The sequence below is a fragment of the Centrocercus urophasianus genome, unplaced genomic scaffold (genome assembly GCF_019232065.1).
Source record: "Centrocercus urophasianus isolate 14NV4802_14NV808 unplaced genomic scaffold, USGS_Curo_1.0 seq_40, whole genome shotgun sequence".
Lineage (NCBI taxonomy): Eukaryota > Metazoa > Chordata > Aves > Galliformes > Phasianidae > Centrocercus > Centrocercus urophasianus.
Window position 1 is genome coordinate 5,063,029 of NW_024884978.1, and position 19,232 is coordinate 5,082,260.

At 52.4% G+C, this 19,232-nt stretch overlaps 2 protein-coding genes and 1 long non-coding RNA gene across 4 annotated transcripts; 2 read left to right on the forward strand and 1 right to left on the reverse strand.

Annotated features, from left to right (window-relative positions):
* Positions 1-369: 369 nt before the first annotated feature.
* OTOP2 (otopetrin 2) lies at positions 370-7,100 on the forward strand. 2 transcript variants are annotated; one of them, XM_042833094.1, is made up of 7 exons: positions 370-559; positions 1,142-1,564; positions 2,402-2,538; positions 2,787-2,845; positions 3,489-3,622; positions 4,026-4,915; positions 5,621-7,100. In XM_042833094.1, exons 2-7 carry the CDS (start codon positions 1,165-1,167, stop codon positions 5,789-5,791), a joined length of 1,791 nt encoding a protein of 596 aa, XP_042689028.1. In that variant the 5' UTR covers positions 370-559; positions 1,142-1,164; the 3' UTR covers positions 5,792-7,100. The 2 variants fall into 2 exon arrangements, with proteins under 2 accessions (XP_042689028.1, XP_042689027.1); XM_042833093.1 differs by having other exon boundaries at positions 1,145-1,564.
* LOC122168047 lies at positions 6,742-8,335 on the reverse strand. Its single transcript, XR_006171146.1, has 3 exons — positions 8,141-8,335; positions 7,757-7,887; positions 6,742-7,051 (listed from the first exon to the last, which is right to left on the reverse strand). It is a non-coding gene; the product is annotated as an uncharacterized LOC122168047 (long non-coding RNA).
* Positions 8,336-10,764: 2,429 nt separating this feature from the next.
* Positions 10,765-17,989, forward strand: OTOP3 (otopetrin 3). Its single transcript, XM_042833043.1, has 8 exons — positions 10,765-10,929; positions 11,706-11,894; positions 12,129-12,538; positions 13,429-13,565; positions 14,127-14,185; positions 14,745-14,863; positions 15,038-15,966; positions 16,650-17,989. Exons 3-8 carry the CDS (start codon positions 12,151-12,153, stop codon positions 16,818-16,820), a joined length of 1,803 nt encoding a protein of 600 aa, XP_042688977.1. The 5' UTR covers positions 10,765-10,929; positions 11,706-11,894; positions 12,129-12,150; the 3' UTR covers positions 16,821-17,989.
* The last annotated feature ends 1,243 nt before the right edge of the window (positions 17,990-19,232 follow it).

Consider the following 19,232-nt stretch of genomic DNA (forward strand, 5'->3'; position numbering starts at 1 on the left):
AGCTGCCCTTGGCAACGAAAAGATACAAACACAAATGTCTTCTTTTTCCTCAAAAACATTCCTGTGCAGGGCAGGCTGGGAGCACGCTGACGGGAATGGCACAGGGTGAGGCACAGTGTTTGCTATGCTTAGTTAACCAGAACACCAAGCCCAACACTGTCAGCAAAAAGTTCATCACCTAAAGTGTCTTCTCTCGAGGGGTGAGAGATGCTGCAGTGAAATTCGCTTGGTTTGGTGGCTTTGCTCTGCATATGGCAGCCGTGACCCTGCAGCCGAGCGGTCATGCCACGCTCAGCAGTGCTCTCACCTCATGCCCTCCTCAGGTAAATAACTCTTATCTCCTCATCTCTCATACTTCCCCAAAACCAGCAATTGCCCAAAATGGATCGTGTGAGTTTTCCTGAGAAGTCCATGAAGCACTGCTGTCAGCTCCAGCCATGGTATAAATCACAGAGACATCCCAGCGGGTATAAATTCTTTGACTGATCGAGCTGCAGCAACAGGGAAACCTCTCCAGCAGCCCAGCAGAGCAGGGATTGGATTCCAGGCAGCAAAGCAGGTCGGTGCAATGCTCGGTTTGAGCAGTCGCTTTGCTTTGTTTCAGGCTTTTCACAGGGAATTGAGGTGCTGAGCCTGGCACAAAGGGCCGGCAGAGGTGGCTCACGTCACTCTTGCAGGAACTGCTGCAAACCACAGTGATGTTCTGAAGGCTCCCGGGGTTTTCTCACCTTTCCCTGGCCTTCTCCTGAGCCAGCATGACAATTTTTCTCAGAACGTTTAGTGGTTGGCATGTAGAAGTCAAACCACATTGGACGTTTGCCCCAGGATATTTGATCTTGGGAGTGCTCTGCTGGTGTCTTTCCAGTATCTTACATCAACAAACATCAGTATATACGTTGCATGGCAAATTAGGCATTACTTTGTTAAACAGACCTGTTATCTGCCCGTGCAAAAGCATCTTAAGCAAGGGGAACCGGGAAGAAACAGTTTGAATATAAGCTCATTCCTCTTCTTGCTCCTCCTGTCTCAGACTTTGGCGTTCCGCTGACGCGTTCTCTCCTCCTCATACCACGTCTCACGTTGGTCCAGCCCTGGGCTGTTCAAAATGAAGTGACCTCATGCTCACGGTCTCTTCTCCCAGCAGCTTTCCCCCTCAGCTGAACCATGACCGAAGAGCCCGCGCGGAAGGACAGTGAGATCAGACGGTCCGACTCCATGGGCTGCGGATCCAAGGACGACAAAGCCAGCCTGGCTTCCAACCCGACGATGTCCCTCAGCCCGCAGCCCCACCAGCCCTCCACTCCAGGCTCCAAGGAGGTGTGGAAGAAGGGCGGCCGCATGTTCTCCATCCTGCTGGCCGTGCACTTAGCCCTGCTGGCCTGCACGCTGGTGAGCAGTGGGGCTTTTGAGAGAATTGCCGTGCACGATTACGATGTCTTCTTCCTGCTGACTGTCATGATGCTGATAGTCATCATATGGATTATCTTCTACCTCATCAGCACCTCCCGGCGCCCAGATGCCATCCTCTGCAAAGACTCCCACGCTGGACCCATCTGGCTGAGAGGTAGGACCTTGGGGATGAGGGCTGGAGGTGAGACCACGAGGCGTCAGAGATGACCTAATGCTCATTCAAACCTCTTGAAATGTTTTGAATGTATTTCCCAGCAGGGGAACTCCAATTTAGCACAGCACTGAGTTAATTTCACAGTTTACATAGTTTTGTCAGGCCCAAGAATCACGTCTTCTCCATAAAACTTCCTTGAGCACAGCTATTATAGCTCATCTCCAAGCAGTGTGTACTTACAAAATACATCCTTCTCCTCCTTAATCCGTGCAGGAGGCATTGAGAAGATGGCATATCCAGGCTATAGCATGTCAAGAACCATGGTGATGTGGCACGGAGGGACGTGGTTAGCAGGCATGGTGGGGATGGGTCAGTGGTTGGACTTGATGATCTTAGAGGTCAATTCCAACCTTAATGATTCTATGGTTCTACGAGCAGTTCGTGTGAGCTTTAAATGTTACACAAAGGAACAACCAGCAGGGACACAACCTCCTTCCCCTGTGCGGGGCAGTAGTATCATCTGCTCCTAGACCCTCAGCTGCCCAGTCTCGCTTTATCCACGATGGCCCTTGGTACTTTATAATACCAGGTTTCCTCCCCAGACTTGCAAGTCCTGTTAGCTCCAGTCAGAGCAGAGAAATGACTTGGATGACTTTCCAAAATCCCTTCCAGCCAGAAATACTTCACGTGAGGTGCTAAGATGCCTTGGGTGGTGGGAAAGGAAAACTGAGGTAGAAATAAAGCCTCTCCATGGCAATAGTTCATCCTCTTCCTTTCATCCAACTGCATTAGCCTATGCATGCAAACATCTTCTGTTTGGTTCTGGTTCTTCTACAGGAGGTCTGATCCTATTTGCCATTTTCAGTCTCGTCATGGATGTGTTCAAAATAGGATATTACTCCAGCTTCTACAGCTGCCTGTCTGCAATCAAAATAATGTACCCCATCGTGCAAGCAATATTCGTGGTTGTACAGGTGAGATGGCTGATCTGTCCCAGGGAAGACGCTCCAACCCCAAAGGAAGAGTTCAACAACTGAGGTGGGAGTAGGGTTTGGGCATGGGCAGAGCAGAGGCAATGGGCAGGAGGAGCAAGGAAAGAACAGCCAGCATACGAAACGGGCAGGACTATGGGCTAACAGCCACAAAGTGAAAGAGATCCCTGCTTCAGAATGATGATTTTCTTGCAGCTAAGCTTTCTTGTTTCTCCTCTTGTCCTTGCCAGACGTACTTCCTGTGGATCTCTGCCAAAGACTGTGTCCACGTACACCTGAACGTTACCAGGTGAGCACTGCTGCTCTTTGATGCAGAGGAAGGAGGTCTCTGCAGACCTCGTGTCTGCACTCATGCAGCTGAGAGGCAACAAGGGGATAATTCCCATCTGCCCAAATTCAACCTGCTGAGCACCCAGCAGGCCCCAAGTCCCGGCTCAAGCAGCTGAGGCTTATGATCGATGGATTGAGCAGAGCTGGGATCCAGTTCAAGGATTTGAGCGTTACTCAAACAGATTAGTATGAAATAAATAATTAGCACTAAGTAAAACCCTTCATAGCTGACTTCTTCTTTCCTGGGAAAGACAAAGATGCAGTAGGCTTACCTGAGGTAAGCCTCAGGTTAAACAAGAAATAAGATCTTGTCCACTTTTGCAACACCAGAGACCAACTCAAACCTATGCATCCATTCTGTTGTTCAAAAGCAACAAGAGGATTTGGGCTTTGCTAATTCTCGTGAAGATGGACGCAAGGTAGGAAGAGAGTGAGAGGAGCATAAGAAAAGTTTGGGCTTTACAGCCCTGACCACTAAAGCGTCCACAAACCTCCTGTGGCAGTTCCTGCAGCCCCTCTGACTGCGTGCACATCTGCTATGTGGATGGGAGAGATGTGGCATAGAGCCACGGCCTTGATCTCATCATCTCTTCTTTCTGCAGGTGTGGCTTGATGCTAACTCTGACCACAAACTTAGCGGTGTGGATGTCAGCGGTGACAGATGAATCTGTTCACAAAGCGCATTCAAAGCTGAATAAAAATACAACGGAGGAGCTGTTCAGGTGGCTCCTGAAAGGTAATTCCCTCATTTGTGAAGCCAGCTGATCCAGGGATTGATCTGAAAATCAGGTTTTAGCCATTTTCAGAAGGCCCATCTAGAGCTGCTATGTTAGCAGCCAGGTGATAACGTTCGTTTCCTAACAAATAGATGGAAGAGTCAGGAAGGTGGAGGGGTTTGGATAAGTGGAATGGGAATGAAGAAAGGAGGGAAAGAAAGATCCAACCTGCTGCCCGTCTGGCTTCTTTGGAAAAACACAAATACCAGAAAGCTGAAGTAGATGTGTCCTCATTTCCAAAGCGGTCACATTCTTTTGCTGGCTTTGTTTTCTCTGACCCAAAGTATTTGGTTTTTTGGGGCTGCCAACAAGTGCTGGCTCCCGCTGTAACACCGCTGTGTCTGTGCTTTCGTCTTCTTTCAGTGGGAATGAGAAGTGGCTCAACAGAAGCATGCAATTGCAACAGCCAAATCTGCGAGATCTTCAAGAACGGCTACTTCTGGCTGTACCCCTTCAACATCGAGTACAGCCTGTTCGCCTCCGCCATGGTTTACGTCATGTGGAAGAACGTCGGGCGCTTTATAGACCACCACTCCCACCACGTCCAGCACCTCAAGTTCAAGCTCTTCCGAAGAACCTTCTTTGTGGGCATTGTACTGGGCCTCATCATTCTGGTGGGCGGCTTGGGAGTCTTTATTGTTTATGAGGTGCAAGTAAATTCCAGCACCGAGCCCAGCAAGAAGAGCCAAGCGCTCACCATGTACTACATCTTCAACATTGTTTGTCTGGGCCTGATGTCCCTTGTCTGCATTGGAGGCTCTGTCATCTACCGCTTCGACAAGAGAGACATGGACCGGCACAAGAACCCGACGCGGACGCTGGACGTGGCGCTGCTGATGGGGGCTGCCCTGGGGCAGTACGCTATTTCTTACTACTCCATCGTAGCCATCGTGGCCAGCACGCCAAGGGACGCCATCAGCGCGCTCAACCTCACTTACGCCCTCCTCATGATCGCCCAGCACACTTTCCAGAACATCTTCATCATTGAAGGCCTTCATCGGCAGCCCCCCAAGGAGGACCACAAGCACAGCTCTCACCAGAAGGAGCTCTACGGTCTCACCTTCGTCAATGTCAATGCGGTGTCCCTCCGGGTGCCCGACAGTGGCAGCGCGTCGGCACCGAACCCTGCCCCCAGCACTGAGGGCACCCAGCCGTCCGACATCGTGCGGTCCCTCGTGGCCCCCAAGAAGATGAACTGGCAGAGGAAGCTCTTAAGGGAGATCTCCATGTTCCTCCTGCTGTGCAACATCATAGTGAGTACATGCAGAGAGAAGAGCTCCTTGGGGTGGGGGAGGAGGGAAGCAAGCGCGAAGGAGGAGTATCTGTGCGCCCATACAAAAACTGCCATTTCTGCACTTCTACTACACAAGCAGCAGGTTTGTTTGTACCTGTGAGAGCAGGCAGCTGTAATTCCCTCATCGGTTAAAATAGCAGCTGCCCTGGCGTTCAGGTGTTTTAGGCTATGCTGGCAGAGGCCACCCCTTGTCAACAAGAATATAAGATGTTGGGTGGATCCAAAGAAAACATCTAGTCTGGGGGCTGAAACCAAACAGTCATCAAGGTCCCATCCAACCCAAACCGTTCCATGTTTCTATGTAGAATGGCCTGAGGTAAAGTGTGGGCTTTCTGGAGAAAAGGCAGCACAGCTTTTCTCAATACCCACAGCCTGGAAGCCTGCGCACACAGAGCTGCTGCCAGCTCAGCCCTGCTCCTGCCTGCTCCACCCAAGGAGCCGCTGCCTGCGAGCGCAGCGCGCCCAGCCGCGTCCATAGCGAGGGCTTTGGCGCTCGGTCTGAGGCACAGATTGCGGTTCTCTGGGGACAGCAGGCCGTACCCGATCTTGACGCCAACCCGCGCTCCTGGCCCAGGCGGTTCTCACCTCTCAGTACCGTCAGTGCAGGTTTGTGCTGTGCTATACGCCTTTCTCACCGCAGGGTCTTCTCCCATTTCTCAAACAGCTCTGGATCATGCCAGCATTTGGTGCCCGGCCCCACTTTGACAATGACACAGAACTGAACTTCTATGGTGATTCCATGTGGCCGGCCATCGTGGACATTTGCCTGCCCTTTGGGATCTTCTACCGAATGCACGCAGTGGCCAGTTTGCTGGAGGTCTGCATCATGTCCTGATGAACGCTCTCATAAGGAAGATGAGAACCTCCTCAACCCACCCCCCTTCGTCCCCACGTCCTGAGGGCTCCTCACCGCTGCCTCAATCGTGTCCTCCTGCAGTGTCGGGGCATTTCTGAACTGTCAGTGAAAATCATCTCAATGTAGCTCCAGATTTTATTTTTGCTATGTGTGTGTGGATGTGCACGTGAGTGTGTTTGAAGTTCTTAGACCTTAAAGAAAAAAAGAAAAAAAAAAGAAGGAACAGAGTAAGATGATGGTAATTACCCTCAGTTCATGCAGAGAATCACCTTCCTCCCTCGATCCCATTCACCCCACACGTCACTGCTTTACTTTCCCAGGAGTGTTTGGCCACACGGGCAGTCACTGCCTGTGCAGAGGGGTCAGCTCAGCAGCGAACGGCAAGGGGAAACCAGAGCACTTCTGGTACGGCCAGTCAGAAGCCGCCCACTGCCCCGCAGATGTGAAAAACCACCGCTGCCACCAAAGGCTCTGGGAACGCTCTGTCTGCCCTCTGCCTCGCCTGTCCCTACCGCCGCGCTGAGCCCCCCAGCACAGCAGGGTGGGGTGCTGACGGCTGCACCAATATGGGAGGGCTGAGCACAGGGCTGTCCTGGCACTTTTCCCCCCTCATTTTCCTGAATCAGTGCTCAAGAGCCGTGAAGATCATAGGGGCGAGGGAGCACAATGAAGAGGTTTGTTTTTCTTCTCTTCTTTTTTAAATAGATGACTTTTTTTTTAATAGCTGAACCTTTTTGTACGCAAAATTATTTATTGATGTTCACTGTAATGCTCAACTCCTGGAGGGTCCCTCTGTGCCCTGCAGTGCAGAAATCATCCCACCACTACCACTTTCCCCTCCACCTCCTGTGCCCTCAAGGTAGGACTGCAATGCACCTCCAGCCCTGCAAGATTCGGGGCCCATGCACACAGCCCCAGCACGCACCTCTGGGCACCTGCAGCTCCCTGTGGACTGTGGCATCACAGAACGGGTTGGGTTGGGAAGGACCTCAGGGATGACCCCGTTCCTCAGCTCCTGTTCCGTGACCCAGGGCTACAGGTGGTAGGAATGGGCTCACTGCACTGCGCAGCGCCCAAGCAGAGCTGGGGCTGAGCACAAACTGCCTGGAGAGGTGTGTGCCCCAAGGGCACCGCTGTGCTTTGCCTGCACCCCAGCACATCCGTGGTTATTGTTCAAATGAAGAGTGCTCCAGCCATGGCAGAGATTGAGTCTTTTCCTACAGGTGTGTGTGTGCGCATCTGTCAAAGAAAATAAAAAATAAAAGCAGTTTGGGATACCTGGCATTGAGCAGAGTGGTTTTCCTAACTTCTCCGCCCAGGGACTGCCTGGATGCAGCTCCTCAGGTGGGTCCTCCCCTCCATGGGCCTGGGAGCTGCCCCACTGCCCCTCCCGGCCCCACGGACTGGCTCTTATTTCAGCATTGACCTGGTAAGGATAAAATCTCTGCCCAGAAACATTACCTTCCCTAAAACAAAAACTCTCTCCATTTTGGCTGCAGGAGCCACAGGTTACGTCAGGAATGAGACGCACGTGGTGCACGGACGTCACTCTTACGTACAGCCTTACGCTGCTTTACCCCACACTGCTCTGGGGAAATACCTCCTACAAGCACAGCTCTGCTCCATGGGGGCACAACTGGTTTCCTCCATCACACCTCAGGTTCCCCAGCCTGGGCACCAGTAACTGCTGGGGCTGAACGGGTGCAGGGGGAGATCCACTGCAGCACCCAGTCACAGAGCCACAGAACAGCTTGAGTTAAAAGGGACCTCAAAAGACCAACCCGGTTGGTGCAAGGCTACAGGGCAGCAGGAGCCACAGCACCCAACCACAGGACACCCCACTGGGATAAACAAAACCCTGAGAATGCTGCAAACTGTTCCATCCCACACTGCAGCTCCTGGGCACAGCAGTGTCTGTCTCTGGAAGACAGCCCGATGCAGTACCTGGAAATGCAGGGATGCCATCAGTTGAGAGCTGTTCTGTCCTTTGCTCGTGTGTCCCTGGGACAGATGCCTGCAGAAAGCACCGCTGTAGGCTCCTTCTTCCACTCCTGGAGGTGGGGACACTGAGGCACCTGAATGGGGAGAAGGACATTCCTCCAGGAGGCTGCTTAAGTGGCAAAAAATGAAGAGCTGCAGGAAAGCAAAGGGCTTCAAAGGGCTTCTCATGTCATATGAGTTCAGTGGGAGCTGAACCCACCAACACAAATCCAGCAGCCCAAGGTCAATGCGGGGCCTGCATGGGGACAGGCAGCGAAGAACAGGAAATCAGAAAGTGCTGCTCCAAAAAGAGCAGGGAAGGTCATAGGAAAGGACATGGGCAACGACCTGAGTCAGCATCCCAGTGCTGCCACAGCTTTCCATTCCATCCTCTGCTTCTTAATCATCTGTTATTTGAGGGCGAGTTTTGTTTTATTAGGGGAAAAAGAAGTCTTTTATCGGGGTGATTTGCTCTGAGGCGTGTCAGAGACAGGGGAGGAATCCAAGTTAATCATTGCTGTCTTGCATCAAGCTGTATTGAGCTGGAAGTGGATGCGGGCAGAAGTCCCAGGGCAGGGGGTGAGGATGGGGCTGCAGAACACAGTGGGGCTCAGGCCTGCAGCAGGAGCACAGCAGGGCCAGGGCAGGGCTGGGACAGCGCTCTGCAGGGGTGCAGCCACGCTGAATCTCCCACCAGGAGCACCCGGATTCAGGGGAAGATCCACACAACCAGTGAGGAAAACGCGGCGCTGAGCATTACCAGCACAGAGCCTCAAGGGCTCAACCTGCCCAGCTCTGAGGTGACCCCAGCGGGTGCTCACCCACCGGCCCTGCAGGAGACGTCACTGTCACAGTTATCAGTAGAGGGAAAGGAGGAAGGGTGTGGGCTGGCCCGGGAGCCATAAGGCACACAGCATTCCTCAGAAAGCCCTTGGGCAAACACAGCCGCTGGGCACCAACCTCCTTCCTCCTTGGCTCCTGTTTACAGATCCGCTTGGCCCAGCCTGGATGCTGTTAGTGCTAAGCGCACAGATAACGCCAATAAGCAGCTTGTTGATAGCAGAGGGGCAAACATCACTGATAGCATTCAGCTGCTTGCCCTCAGCTTCCCAGTGAAGGCAGCTGCTCCCACACAGTGATTGGAACTGCCCGGGACTGACCCAGTCAGCTCAACTCATCCTTTCCCATTCCGCCCCGCTCCTGCTTAACGATTGCATCTCTTGTTAAACTTGGCTCAATACATCTAATTGAAACACCTGCCATTCTGAGAATCGCAGAATCATTCGGGTTGGAGGAGCCCTCCGAGGCCACCCAGCCCACCACCCCCACATCCCTGGTGCCACATCCCCGCAGGCTCAGCACCCCCAGGGCACTCCCCTACCCCTCCCTGTGCCACTGCATCGCCACTCTTTCCAAGCAGCATTTCCTAACAGCTGAGCTGAACCTCCCCCAGCACAGCTTGAGCCGCTGCCTCTCTCTGCCCCTGTGACGGCTCAGCATGGAGCTGCGATCAGACCTACAGCCCTGACTCTAACCTGGACTCCAAAGCCAGAAGACACACTAGGCTTTGAAGTACAGCTCCTCTTTGTAGCCCTGATGCACAGCCCTGTTGGAGAAAACTGCAGGGACACTCCCAGCCCTGGTGTTTTCCTTCAGGCCCTTCTTTAATGGAAGAACCTCTGATTTCACCCAGTCTTCCTCACCCCAGGATACAGACTCCTGGCTTCCATTTCCCAGCTCTGTTTAATTTAGACTGATGAGTACTGAAAAACAGCCAGATTTGCAAATGCCCCACATGCGAGTCATCGGCTTTGCTCAACAGAGAGCCCAGCAAATAGCTCTTGGGAGATCCCTGTTTGCTACAGAGCCCCCAGGTGGGGTCACGAAAGCAGCCAGCAGCCCAGGACAGCCCGGTGGTGCTCAGGGAGCGGCAGAGCAGCGCTTCCTTGCTCCTCCCAGCGGGACGGAGCTGCTGACGCTTTGGGGCATCTCCCCGTGGGGAGTCCCAAAATCCTCATCAGATGACAGCATCCCAGCTCTGCCCCACGAGCCGAGGGTTGGGTTGGACATTAAACACCACCGCTTTACGGCACAGCTGAGGCACAGCTGACGGCTGCTCCGTCACCTGTGGGCGTTCTCACCTAGAAGAAGTGGGCCCCTTTTGCTCTTGTTTTCCATCCCTTTCGTCACATCCCGACGCACGATAACCCGTGCTCCCCCACCCACTCCACCCGCTGTTGGGCTCTTGAAAGCTTTTCCCAGCTCTCACCTCCCAGCTCACGTGTTTGGCAGCTGCAGGAAGCAAGGTGCTGCTGGGGGCTCATCCTGGGACACAGTCAGCTCCTCCTCTCATCAGGCCAGGCTCACTCAGAAATGTCAATCCGCTGTTTTGAGCTGCACAACCAGAGCAATCAGCTCACCACAAATCCCAACCAGAAATCAATGCGACACGAGAGGGAACAGTGACAGCACAGCTCGGACCCAGAGCATTCCCAACGCATGGCTGAGCCCAGGGGGTTTGCACATGAGCATCTGGAGTCAACATTTACAGCTCAGAGCCATCCCCCAAAGCAGCCACCTCTCTGCCAAAAATCCTCAAGTTGATGCAGTCCCCACACTTTGGCTGGACCACAGGCTTTGTCTTTTGGAGCAGTTGGGGTACCTGTGCCATGGGTAAAGACACAAAGAAGTGGTACACCAGAGATAAACCTTCAGAACTACCTGGAAACAAAGGAGCGGGGACCACGAGTGGATGTTAGCCAAAGTTAAGTGCTCCCATCTCTGTAGCCCAGAACAAGCTCACACCACAAGATTAGCCTTGAATTTGCTGAAGCCATGGCACGAATTAGTCACAGTGGCTTGTGGTTTTACCAGTTGGCACATCCTGTGCCAAGGCTGCTGGCATGGGGCAACTCAGCAGGTGCATAAAGGAGCCGTTTCCCATTGGCTGCCCTTGTCAGAGACGAGAGCGTCTCGCTGACTAATTAATGTAATGACAATAATAGACCCAAAGTAAACAAGGTGGAAAAAGAAAATCAATGGTCTCGGAGCAGAGGCCGCACTGAGCAGGGAGCAGCGCTGCCGGCACCTCAGCCCGGCAGGAGAGGCGCAGAGCATCGCAGCAGCACGGCTGGGAGGTAAGGACAGCCGGCTGCTCACAGCAGCACACGGGTCAGGGCACGGGGCCTCAGCAAGCAGCTGCAGTGCACAGCACCGCCCGGGCACTGGGACCTCCGCGGCGCGCTTCCTTCTGGTTCTCCTGCCCCTAAAGCAGGGTAGGAGAGGGGAGAGCCATTGCTTCTGTGCTTGTGTGAGAGCTAAACAGGAGGAGAGCTTGGGCGGCAAAGAGGGAAGGGTTTAGGGTCCATCTCCGTTAGAAGTGCACTGAAGCCTGTGGACCAAAGGCAAACAGCATCTCGGTGTGTGTGTGAAAGAAGAGAGAAACATTTAAAGGGAAATTTAAAGAAGAGGGAAATTTAAATCCCTTCTCAGACAGCTTCTGCCTCAAAGCCCCATGACAACTGTACACAGTTCCCACCCCAACGCATCCCCAGTGCTTTCAGCACAGCTGCAGCCCCAAGCAAAAGCAGCTCCCATACCCTGACCCCATGGGGAAGCAGCTCTGCCCCACCGCTGCTCACAGCCAGAGATCACTCTGCCATGGGCAAATCTGGCGAGGTCTTTCCCAGCACTGCACAGAACAGCTTCCAGGCTGTGGCCATTTATCTGAGCCAGCCCGTCAAAATGCTCTGGATCAGCTCATGGCTCTGTGCTTTTCGCTCTGTGCTTCAAGGAGAAAAAGAAAGAAAACCAAACGTTAACTCTGCTCTATTCTCAGCCCCTGGGAAGCCAGGCTGGGTCTTTTCCTCACAGCTTGGATAAACTTACAAATACTCTTTATTCCCCTCGTCAGCTCTGTCACGATCTCTGCAGCCATATAAGGAGCCCGTAAGCACAAGGAGGAGGTTGTCCCCACCAGTCAGAACCAAACAGCTCTGAATTCTAAAGCAGGTCTGAATTTGCTCTTCATTCCCATCTATAACTCTTGGAGCAACAGAGAGGAGGAAACCTGAACGTGGGGCTGTGTGTGGAGGTGTGAAAGGTGAGGATGGGAAACTTGGCACCTCTGATCCCAGCAACTCCCAGTGCTGGTGGGGCAGTCATCAAATACCTCTTTTAACACCCGTGTTTATTGACATCTTTTGGCAATGTGACCTTTTTCCCACTACTCTACAATGACTCTGTCCCCCAAACCTGGGCTAAACCCTGATCTATTTTCCCCGCTCACTCAACTCTCTCTATAACCTTCCTTCCCCTTTAACCCCTCTCTCTGCAGGTGACCCACAGGGAGCCCAGCCATGCCAGGCAACAAAGCCTCCAAGCAAAAGCCTTGCCACCACTGCAACAGCAGGTTGGCCTCAGCCCCTCCAGGCACCTCCACGATCCACTATGAGAAGTCGTGGCTGTACCGGCACTGCTCCGTGCAGCAGAGGGACAGACAGGCTCAGAAATCAGGGCAGCTGTTCTCAGGGCTGCTGGCCCTGAACGTAGTGTTTCTGGGCAGTGCTTTCATCAGCAGTATGATTTTCAACCATGTGGCCATCACGCTGGCGGACGTCTGGATCCTTCTGTCCATCCTCAAGGTCTTGTGCCTGTGCTGGATTATCTACTACCTGCTGGGCACCAGCCGGCAGCCGCACGCTGTGCTCTACCGGGACACCCATGCTGGGCCAGTGTGGATTAGGGGTAAACCCTGCTTTAGTTCATCATCCCATGCCTTTCCCTTTCTTCCCAGCGCTTGGAAAATACAGAAGTTCTTTCCTTGCCACTAAGAGCGTGGAGCCACAGGAGATGGAGTCAGGGCTTTTCCAGGCCACAGCTTGAGCCACAGGGAGGAAGCAGAGCAGCCAGGAGAGCCCTGAACTCAGCTGTCCTCCATCCTCCTGAGCAACCCCACGCTGCAGTCCCTTCTCAAAGCACAGCCTCAGCTCAGCATCCGAGCACAGCAGCCCTGTGCTGCTCTCCTTTCACAGAGTAGCATGGCGGGAGGTTTCTGCCCTGTGAGTCACATCCCAGAGTGACATTGGCTTCCCTGGGAGCTTTCTCACACTTTGCGGGATGCCACTTTTCTAAACAACGCTGCCTCTACCTATTAGGAAGATTCTAACTAGTGCAAGCCTTCATAATTAAGTGTGGAGAAGTGAAGGGAAGAAAGCTGAAAGCTGCCTAAAGACCTTGTGCAGATAGTCAGAGAGAAAAGGGGGGAGCAGCAGAAAGGTCCCAACCTCTGCAGGGCGGTGCTGCAGAGCCCCAGCCTCACATTCTCTCCAGGGTATTCAGAAGGTAGAAACCAATCACCTGCCATCCTCTTACCCCCACCACTCCAGAGCGCACAGAAAAGGCTGAAAACCCCATTCCCACCTGCTGTCCAAGCACAGGAAATACCTTGTGCTGTCCCAGCACCTTACGCCAGGCTCAGCAGCCAGGCTGCCCTTCCTCCCCTTGTCTCAAAATCAGGAGGCCTCCAATCAGACAGCAGCCCTGCTCAGAACCAGGAGTCCTCACTCCCCATCCACACTTGGATGCTCCACAAACTCATCTCTGTTTATTCACTTCTGCTTTTGCTGTTTGCCCAGGGTCGCTGCTGCTGTTTGGCACTTTCAGCATCCTCCTGAACGTCTTTCAGATCGGCTTCAGCGTCATTCAAATCAACTGCAAATCCAAAGTGGAAATCGTGTTCCCCAGCATTGAAATCCTGTTTGTTGCCACGCAGGTAATGCACATTCCCCCTTCCTAGCAGCTCGCACGTTCTCTGTTCTGTTGCTGGGGTGAGGGAAGTGAGGACGCTCAGGAAAGTGAGAGCAAGCGGGGTGTTCTCATAGGCATTGAAGTAGCAAATACCATTTCAAATGACACCACGTGCACACCTGATGTGCCAGATTGAGAGACAAAAACGATTTGGAAAGATGTCACCTGGTACTAAGTGACATACTGCAGGACCCAGGTGTTTGGTTTACAGCAACAAAATAGGGAAACCAAAGAGGAAACATCCCAGGAATATCTTTGCACCTGCCTCCCTGCACGCAAATACATCCCCAACAAAACCCTTTGTGTTCAGGAGCATCTCACAGGTAGAATTCCCACCCTCCTTTGCCATGGGTGCAGGCACAGGTATGCTGGAGCCACGTGAGGATGGCAGCACTTGTTCCAGTGCTGCCCAGGCACACACACAGCTCCTGCCAGGCGGCCACGTGGCTCTGCACTGCCCATCCCTGCCCCCGCATGCAGCACTGCCAGCTGCACCCCTCACACTGTACTTGTCATTGATCTGCAGGCGTTTTTCTTATGGCATCACTCTAAGGACTGCATTCAAGTTCAGCACAACCTCACCAGGTATGAGAAGGGGGGGGGGAAAGAATCTTCCTGCTTCTCTAAAGAAGCTCTTTCTCTCTGCTTGTTATTCTCCTCATCTCTGCTAGACCCTCACCTGCCCTCACCCAGAGGGCACAAACAAGACCTGGGCTACGATCAGAGCAGACCCATCCTCCTTCCATCCACTCCAGCTCTCCCCTTCGGTTTGCACTCACACCCTCATCTGCTACAAAGCTCATTCCTCTCTCGTTCCCAAACATCGTCCCACTGCTCATGAAATGACTCCTCCATGGGGTTGGCTGCCCTGCTCCCATCACCGGGAGTCCCCCCACCTTCCTTCCCACAGCTGCATCCAGGCCCAAGCTGGTGTCACTAGCGAGCTTGTTCTGCTCCTCCGCAAAAGGGAAAGCCATACACTACTGCCCACGCACAGCGCAGAGCCAAAAGCACGACGTTTGTGCACATCCTTACACGTGAAAGCAAGGAGCAAAGGGCGGCACTGCAGTGCATGTGCTCACACAGTCCGGTCATAAACCATCACCACAGACAGGGCTATAAAAGCACCTTTCTGCTCTTCCAGATGCGGGCTGATGCTGACCATTGCCACCAACCTTCTGCTCTGGCTGCTGGCGGTGACCAATGACTCCATCCACATGGAGATTGAGTCTCAGCTTCGAGAGGTGGAGCAGCGCCTGGCAGGCAAGGCTCCTTTCCCCACATCCCTGCTCGTGTTCAGCTGACGCAGCGAGCACAGCAGCCCTCAGTCGCAGTGATTCAGACAGCACAAGCAGCTCCTCAGAATTCTGAGGCTCCCCCGTTATCGGATGTTGACCATCTCCCTCCTAATAGCTGCCTTCCTCTCCTTACATCCAGGCAATGAGACAGACTCGTGTGCGTGCCCAAACACCACCACCTGCAAAGTCTTCCAGAAGGGCTACATCCTGCTCTATCCCTTCAACACCGAGTACTGCCTCATCTGCTGCTCTGTGCTGTACGTCATGTGGAAGAACGTGGGGCGACGCATCAGCCACCACCACATTGCTCACGTCAAGCCCAAATTCAAGCTCCAGGGAGTGGTCTTCGGGCCACTGCTGGGTGCTGCCGCCGTAATCATTGGGATCTGTGTCTTCATGATGTACCAGATCCAGGCCACAGGCTCAGCTCCCAATTACCAGGTCTTCGTGTTGTATTATTCCTACTACATTGTGCTCCTGCCCCTGATGTGCGTGGTCGCAATTATTGGGACAGTCATCCACACCTTGGAAAAAAGGGAGCTGGACACACTGAAGAACCCAACCCGCAGCCTGGATGTGGTGCTGCTGATGGGAGCAGCCCTCGGCCAGATTGCCATGTCCTACTTCTCCATTGTCGCCATCGTGGCCACCAACCCCAGGGACATGCTGAACAGCCTCATCCTGTCCCATTCCGTCCTCCTCATCTTTCAGTATATCACCCAAAACATCTTCATTATCGACGGGCTCCAACGGCAGCCATTCGTAGCAGCAGAGGCCCAGCACACAACGCATGCTGGGCAGCTTTCCGCAGTCCCAGAGCTGCCTGGTGAAGGGGTGACAACACCGAGCAGCGATCAGGAGCACTCACAGACCTCCCCCAGCAAGGAGGAAGAAGTGAGCGAAGAGCACAGCCGCGAAGCCCACGAGCAGAGGCGAGTGAGCGTGCTGGAGCTCGGGCAGGAGTTCCGGAGAGTTTCCCTGTCCTACATCCACACCTACTCTCACCTGAGTTGGAAGAGGAAAGCATTAAAGGAGATCTCGTTCTTCTTGGTTCTTTGCAACATCATAGTAAGTACTGCTTTCTTTGCCACACCACAGCTTTGCTAACTTGCGATACCAAGACAGATGTGCATCTTTCTTTTGGGCCGCCACTGTGAACAGAAAAGTTTTGCCCACTAGGATTCCTCTTTCTAGGGAGTTGAGACAAGGCTGCTTCTTCATTAATGCTCCATTCCCAGAACTTCAGGCTCCCTCTTTTACCTCAAACATGGCAAGGCTTTCTGGGAATGGGAAGGAGGCAGCCAATACATCCTTAAAAGCCAGGGAGTTGTCAGACTCACTAATGGTGCTTCATGAAACAGCTGGGGAAACATGAGGTACCAGCAGTGAGCCCTCTTAATCAAGTCTCCAGCATTGGAACTCACCCAATAAAGCAAACTTCAGAATCTTCAATAAACATCAATTTTCACTGCAGCTTTAAGAAAGGGAAAGCAATTGGCCAAGTGAAATTGTGTGGAAAGACGAAGCTGCCTGGGGCAGAGTGAGCTTAGTGTTCGGGTCCCAAGAATTTAACAGCGTTTGACTTGTAGCAAGGAGTCAGCAGTGTAACTCTCCTCTTCTTCCCACACAATGAAACCCCTCCGCTGCTCTTGCGATATTCCTACAATTCCTTGCGCCAGCACTGAGATGACAGTGCAAGTTTGCCACCCCCTGACGTGTGCGTTGTTGTTTTGTTTTCCTTGCCTCTGTAGCTGTGGATCATGCCCACGTTTGGGGCTCACCCCGTGTTTGAGAACGGGCTGCAGAAGTCATTTTACGGCTACTCCACCTGGTTTGCCATTGTGAACTTCGGCCTCCCACTGAGCGTCTTCTACCGCATGCACTCCGTCGGGGGGCTCCTGGAGGTGTACGTCTCAGCCTGAGCCAACGGAGGCTGCGGCGAGATGGGACTGGGCAAAGATGCAGTAAGCAGCTGCAATGCACGTGGAAGTTTTCAGCCTTTTCTCTCCAGCTTCTGTTTTGACTTCTCCTTGCACAACATCTCTATGAGCTTCCAAAGAAAAGGAGGTGGTTTTGTGTTGCTGCTTTTTTTCTCCATAGAGAACAGAATGAAAACTCATTAACAAGCTGCATTACTGCTCTACAGAAACATGCTGGTACTTCTCAGCACCTGCCAGTGGATGCTGCATGCTAAAAAGTGGGACTTTTATCTGGGAGATTTCAGTAGCAGCTGGTAAAAGAATGTAAGAGCAGCAAGGGCTGACCTACACTGCATGTAAGTTCAAAATGCAGTCAAGGACCACCACAGCCTCACCACTGCCTGCCAACCACAGCACAGAAAGCTTGCACCCCGCAGCACAGAAAGGCCCTAGAAGCACCAGGCACTCCAGCAGCACACCCACAGCCATTCACAAATGAACCAAATGTACACTTTGTACATGCAGCGTCCAAATGGATCATGATGCTGGTAGTCGCTGTGATGGCCAGCAGAGGTTAATTCTGTTTGCTCCCGGTGCTGACATCCAGCATACCAACTTGTGCTAATCTCGTGGGACTCTGCTGCCCTGCAACACCACACTCCTGCAGCTCTCAGTACTGAAGAGCAGGACAGGCCCGCAGGTTTGCACCATTTCAGTGCACTTTTTCCCACTACTGAAAATGGAAGCAATAACATTACTTTGCCTCGATGAAAATGAACACTATTTCCCCTTTCAGGTGCTCACGGTCTCAAGTAAGGAGTGCCACAGAAGTGCAATGGCTGATCTTTACTTGATGCTACTTAAAATGCTCTCACCTCTGCACTAGCAAAGGTCCCATCCTCATGTGCAGAGCCAGTTCAAGAAAGACCCACTGCACCCACTGCCAAGCCTCCTCCACACCAACACTTATCCCCACAGCTGCTTTGCACATCCACAAGCATTTCACAAGGTCCACACAGAGGATTACAGTTATGTGGTGTCTGACCAACAGCTGCATGCACTGCACAGAAGATGCCTGCTTGAAAAGCACTTAGGAGAGCAATGGGGCTTAAATTCTGCGGGTCTTAAATACAGACTCTGATGAATGAAAATAAAGACAGATTGAGAACTTATGTGTGTCTGGTGAAACCTCTTCTCTGTTCTTCATTCACCAAAGAGCAGCCTCAAAAAAACAACCGAGCGTTCAGAGGTCAGACAAGATTTAAGGGCAGGCCCTTGTTTACAGTCAATCTATTTTTTTGCCATCCAGATCTTTCATAACCTTCACCCACAGCCAAAGTAGCAGTGCAAAATGCATCCACATTATTACTTCAGATTGCCTGTAAATCAGTCCCAGAAACAGTGTGGGTTTAGGATCAGAGCTATGGGCATTTTTTGGCAACATTATTTTCCACCCTACTCAAGAACTACAGAACTACAAACTCCTGTCCACATTATGCTGCCCTCCTGATAACTCGGCTTTCGGGCAGTGAAAAAACTCTCCGAAACTAAAAGTGAGAACGACCTCATGAGCATGAACTTTGCCCACTGACTTAGGCCTGTGTCAACAGAAATATGGCATGAGAAATAACAGCTGGATAAATTAGGCTCCAGTAAAGTTAATTATTATTCTCATTCCAATTCGTACCTACAGGAGATGCATGCCAAGGTCCGCCCCCTACAAATGACACAAAAAAAGTCTCAAATCCACTCCCTAGTTTTTGACAGCATGAGGACAAGGAATGATTTACTTCATGAGAAAACTCACAGCCTGGATTTTTATTTTTTTTTAATGATACAATAGCTAAAACTCTGTTCAAGTTACTGAGCCTCCATCAAGCCCAGTGGCTTGGGAGGTTTCCCTCTGAGACATAATATTAAGTCCCATAACTGCTACAAACAGGAACAGACTGAAGAGGATGCTGGTGAACAGGACAAACTTCCTGAACACATGAAGAGCAACGAACCCCCCTCCAACTTGTACCAAAGGCCCCGTAGGTCAGACGGAGTGCTCTATGTCCTTTCCTAACAACACCCAGTTCCAGCACTGCAGATATAGGTAAGAAGCCTACAAGAGACAACAGCAAAAACCCTCGTCCAGGCCAAAGAGAAAACTGTGGTCCAAGGTTTCAGCCTTTCACTTCAGAGGGTGAAAGTTCAGGCTCTTCACGACTCACGCTCTGGTCTGCATTGTGTCTATTACCCAGGAGGGGGTAAAACCATGAATGCAAAGTTTGCAAACAGCCGCTGTAGCCATCATTTGTCATTTGTCAACTGCAAGCACCCTCCAGAGCTACCCCAGGCCCAGGGCACTGCCTTACAGGTCTCAGCAGCACAAAGGTCCCAGCACACAGTTCACCAACTCAGGAACCTCCA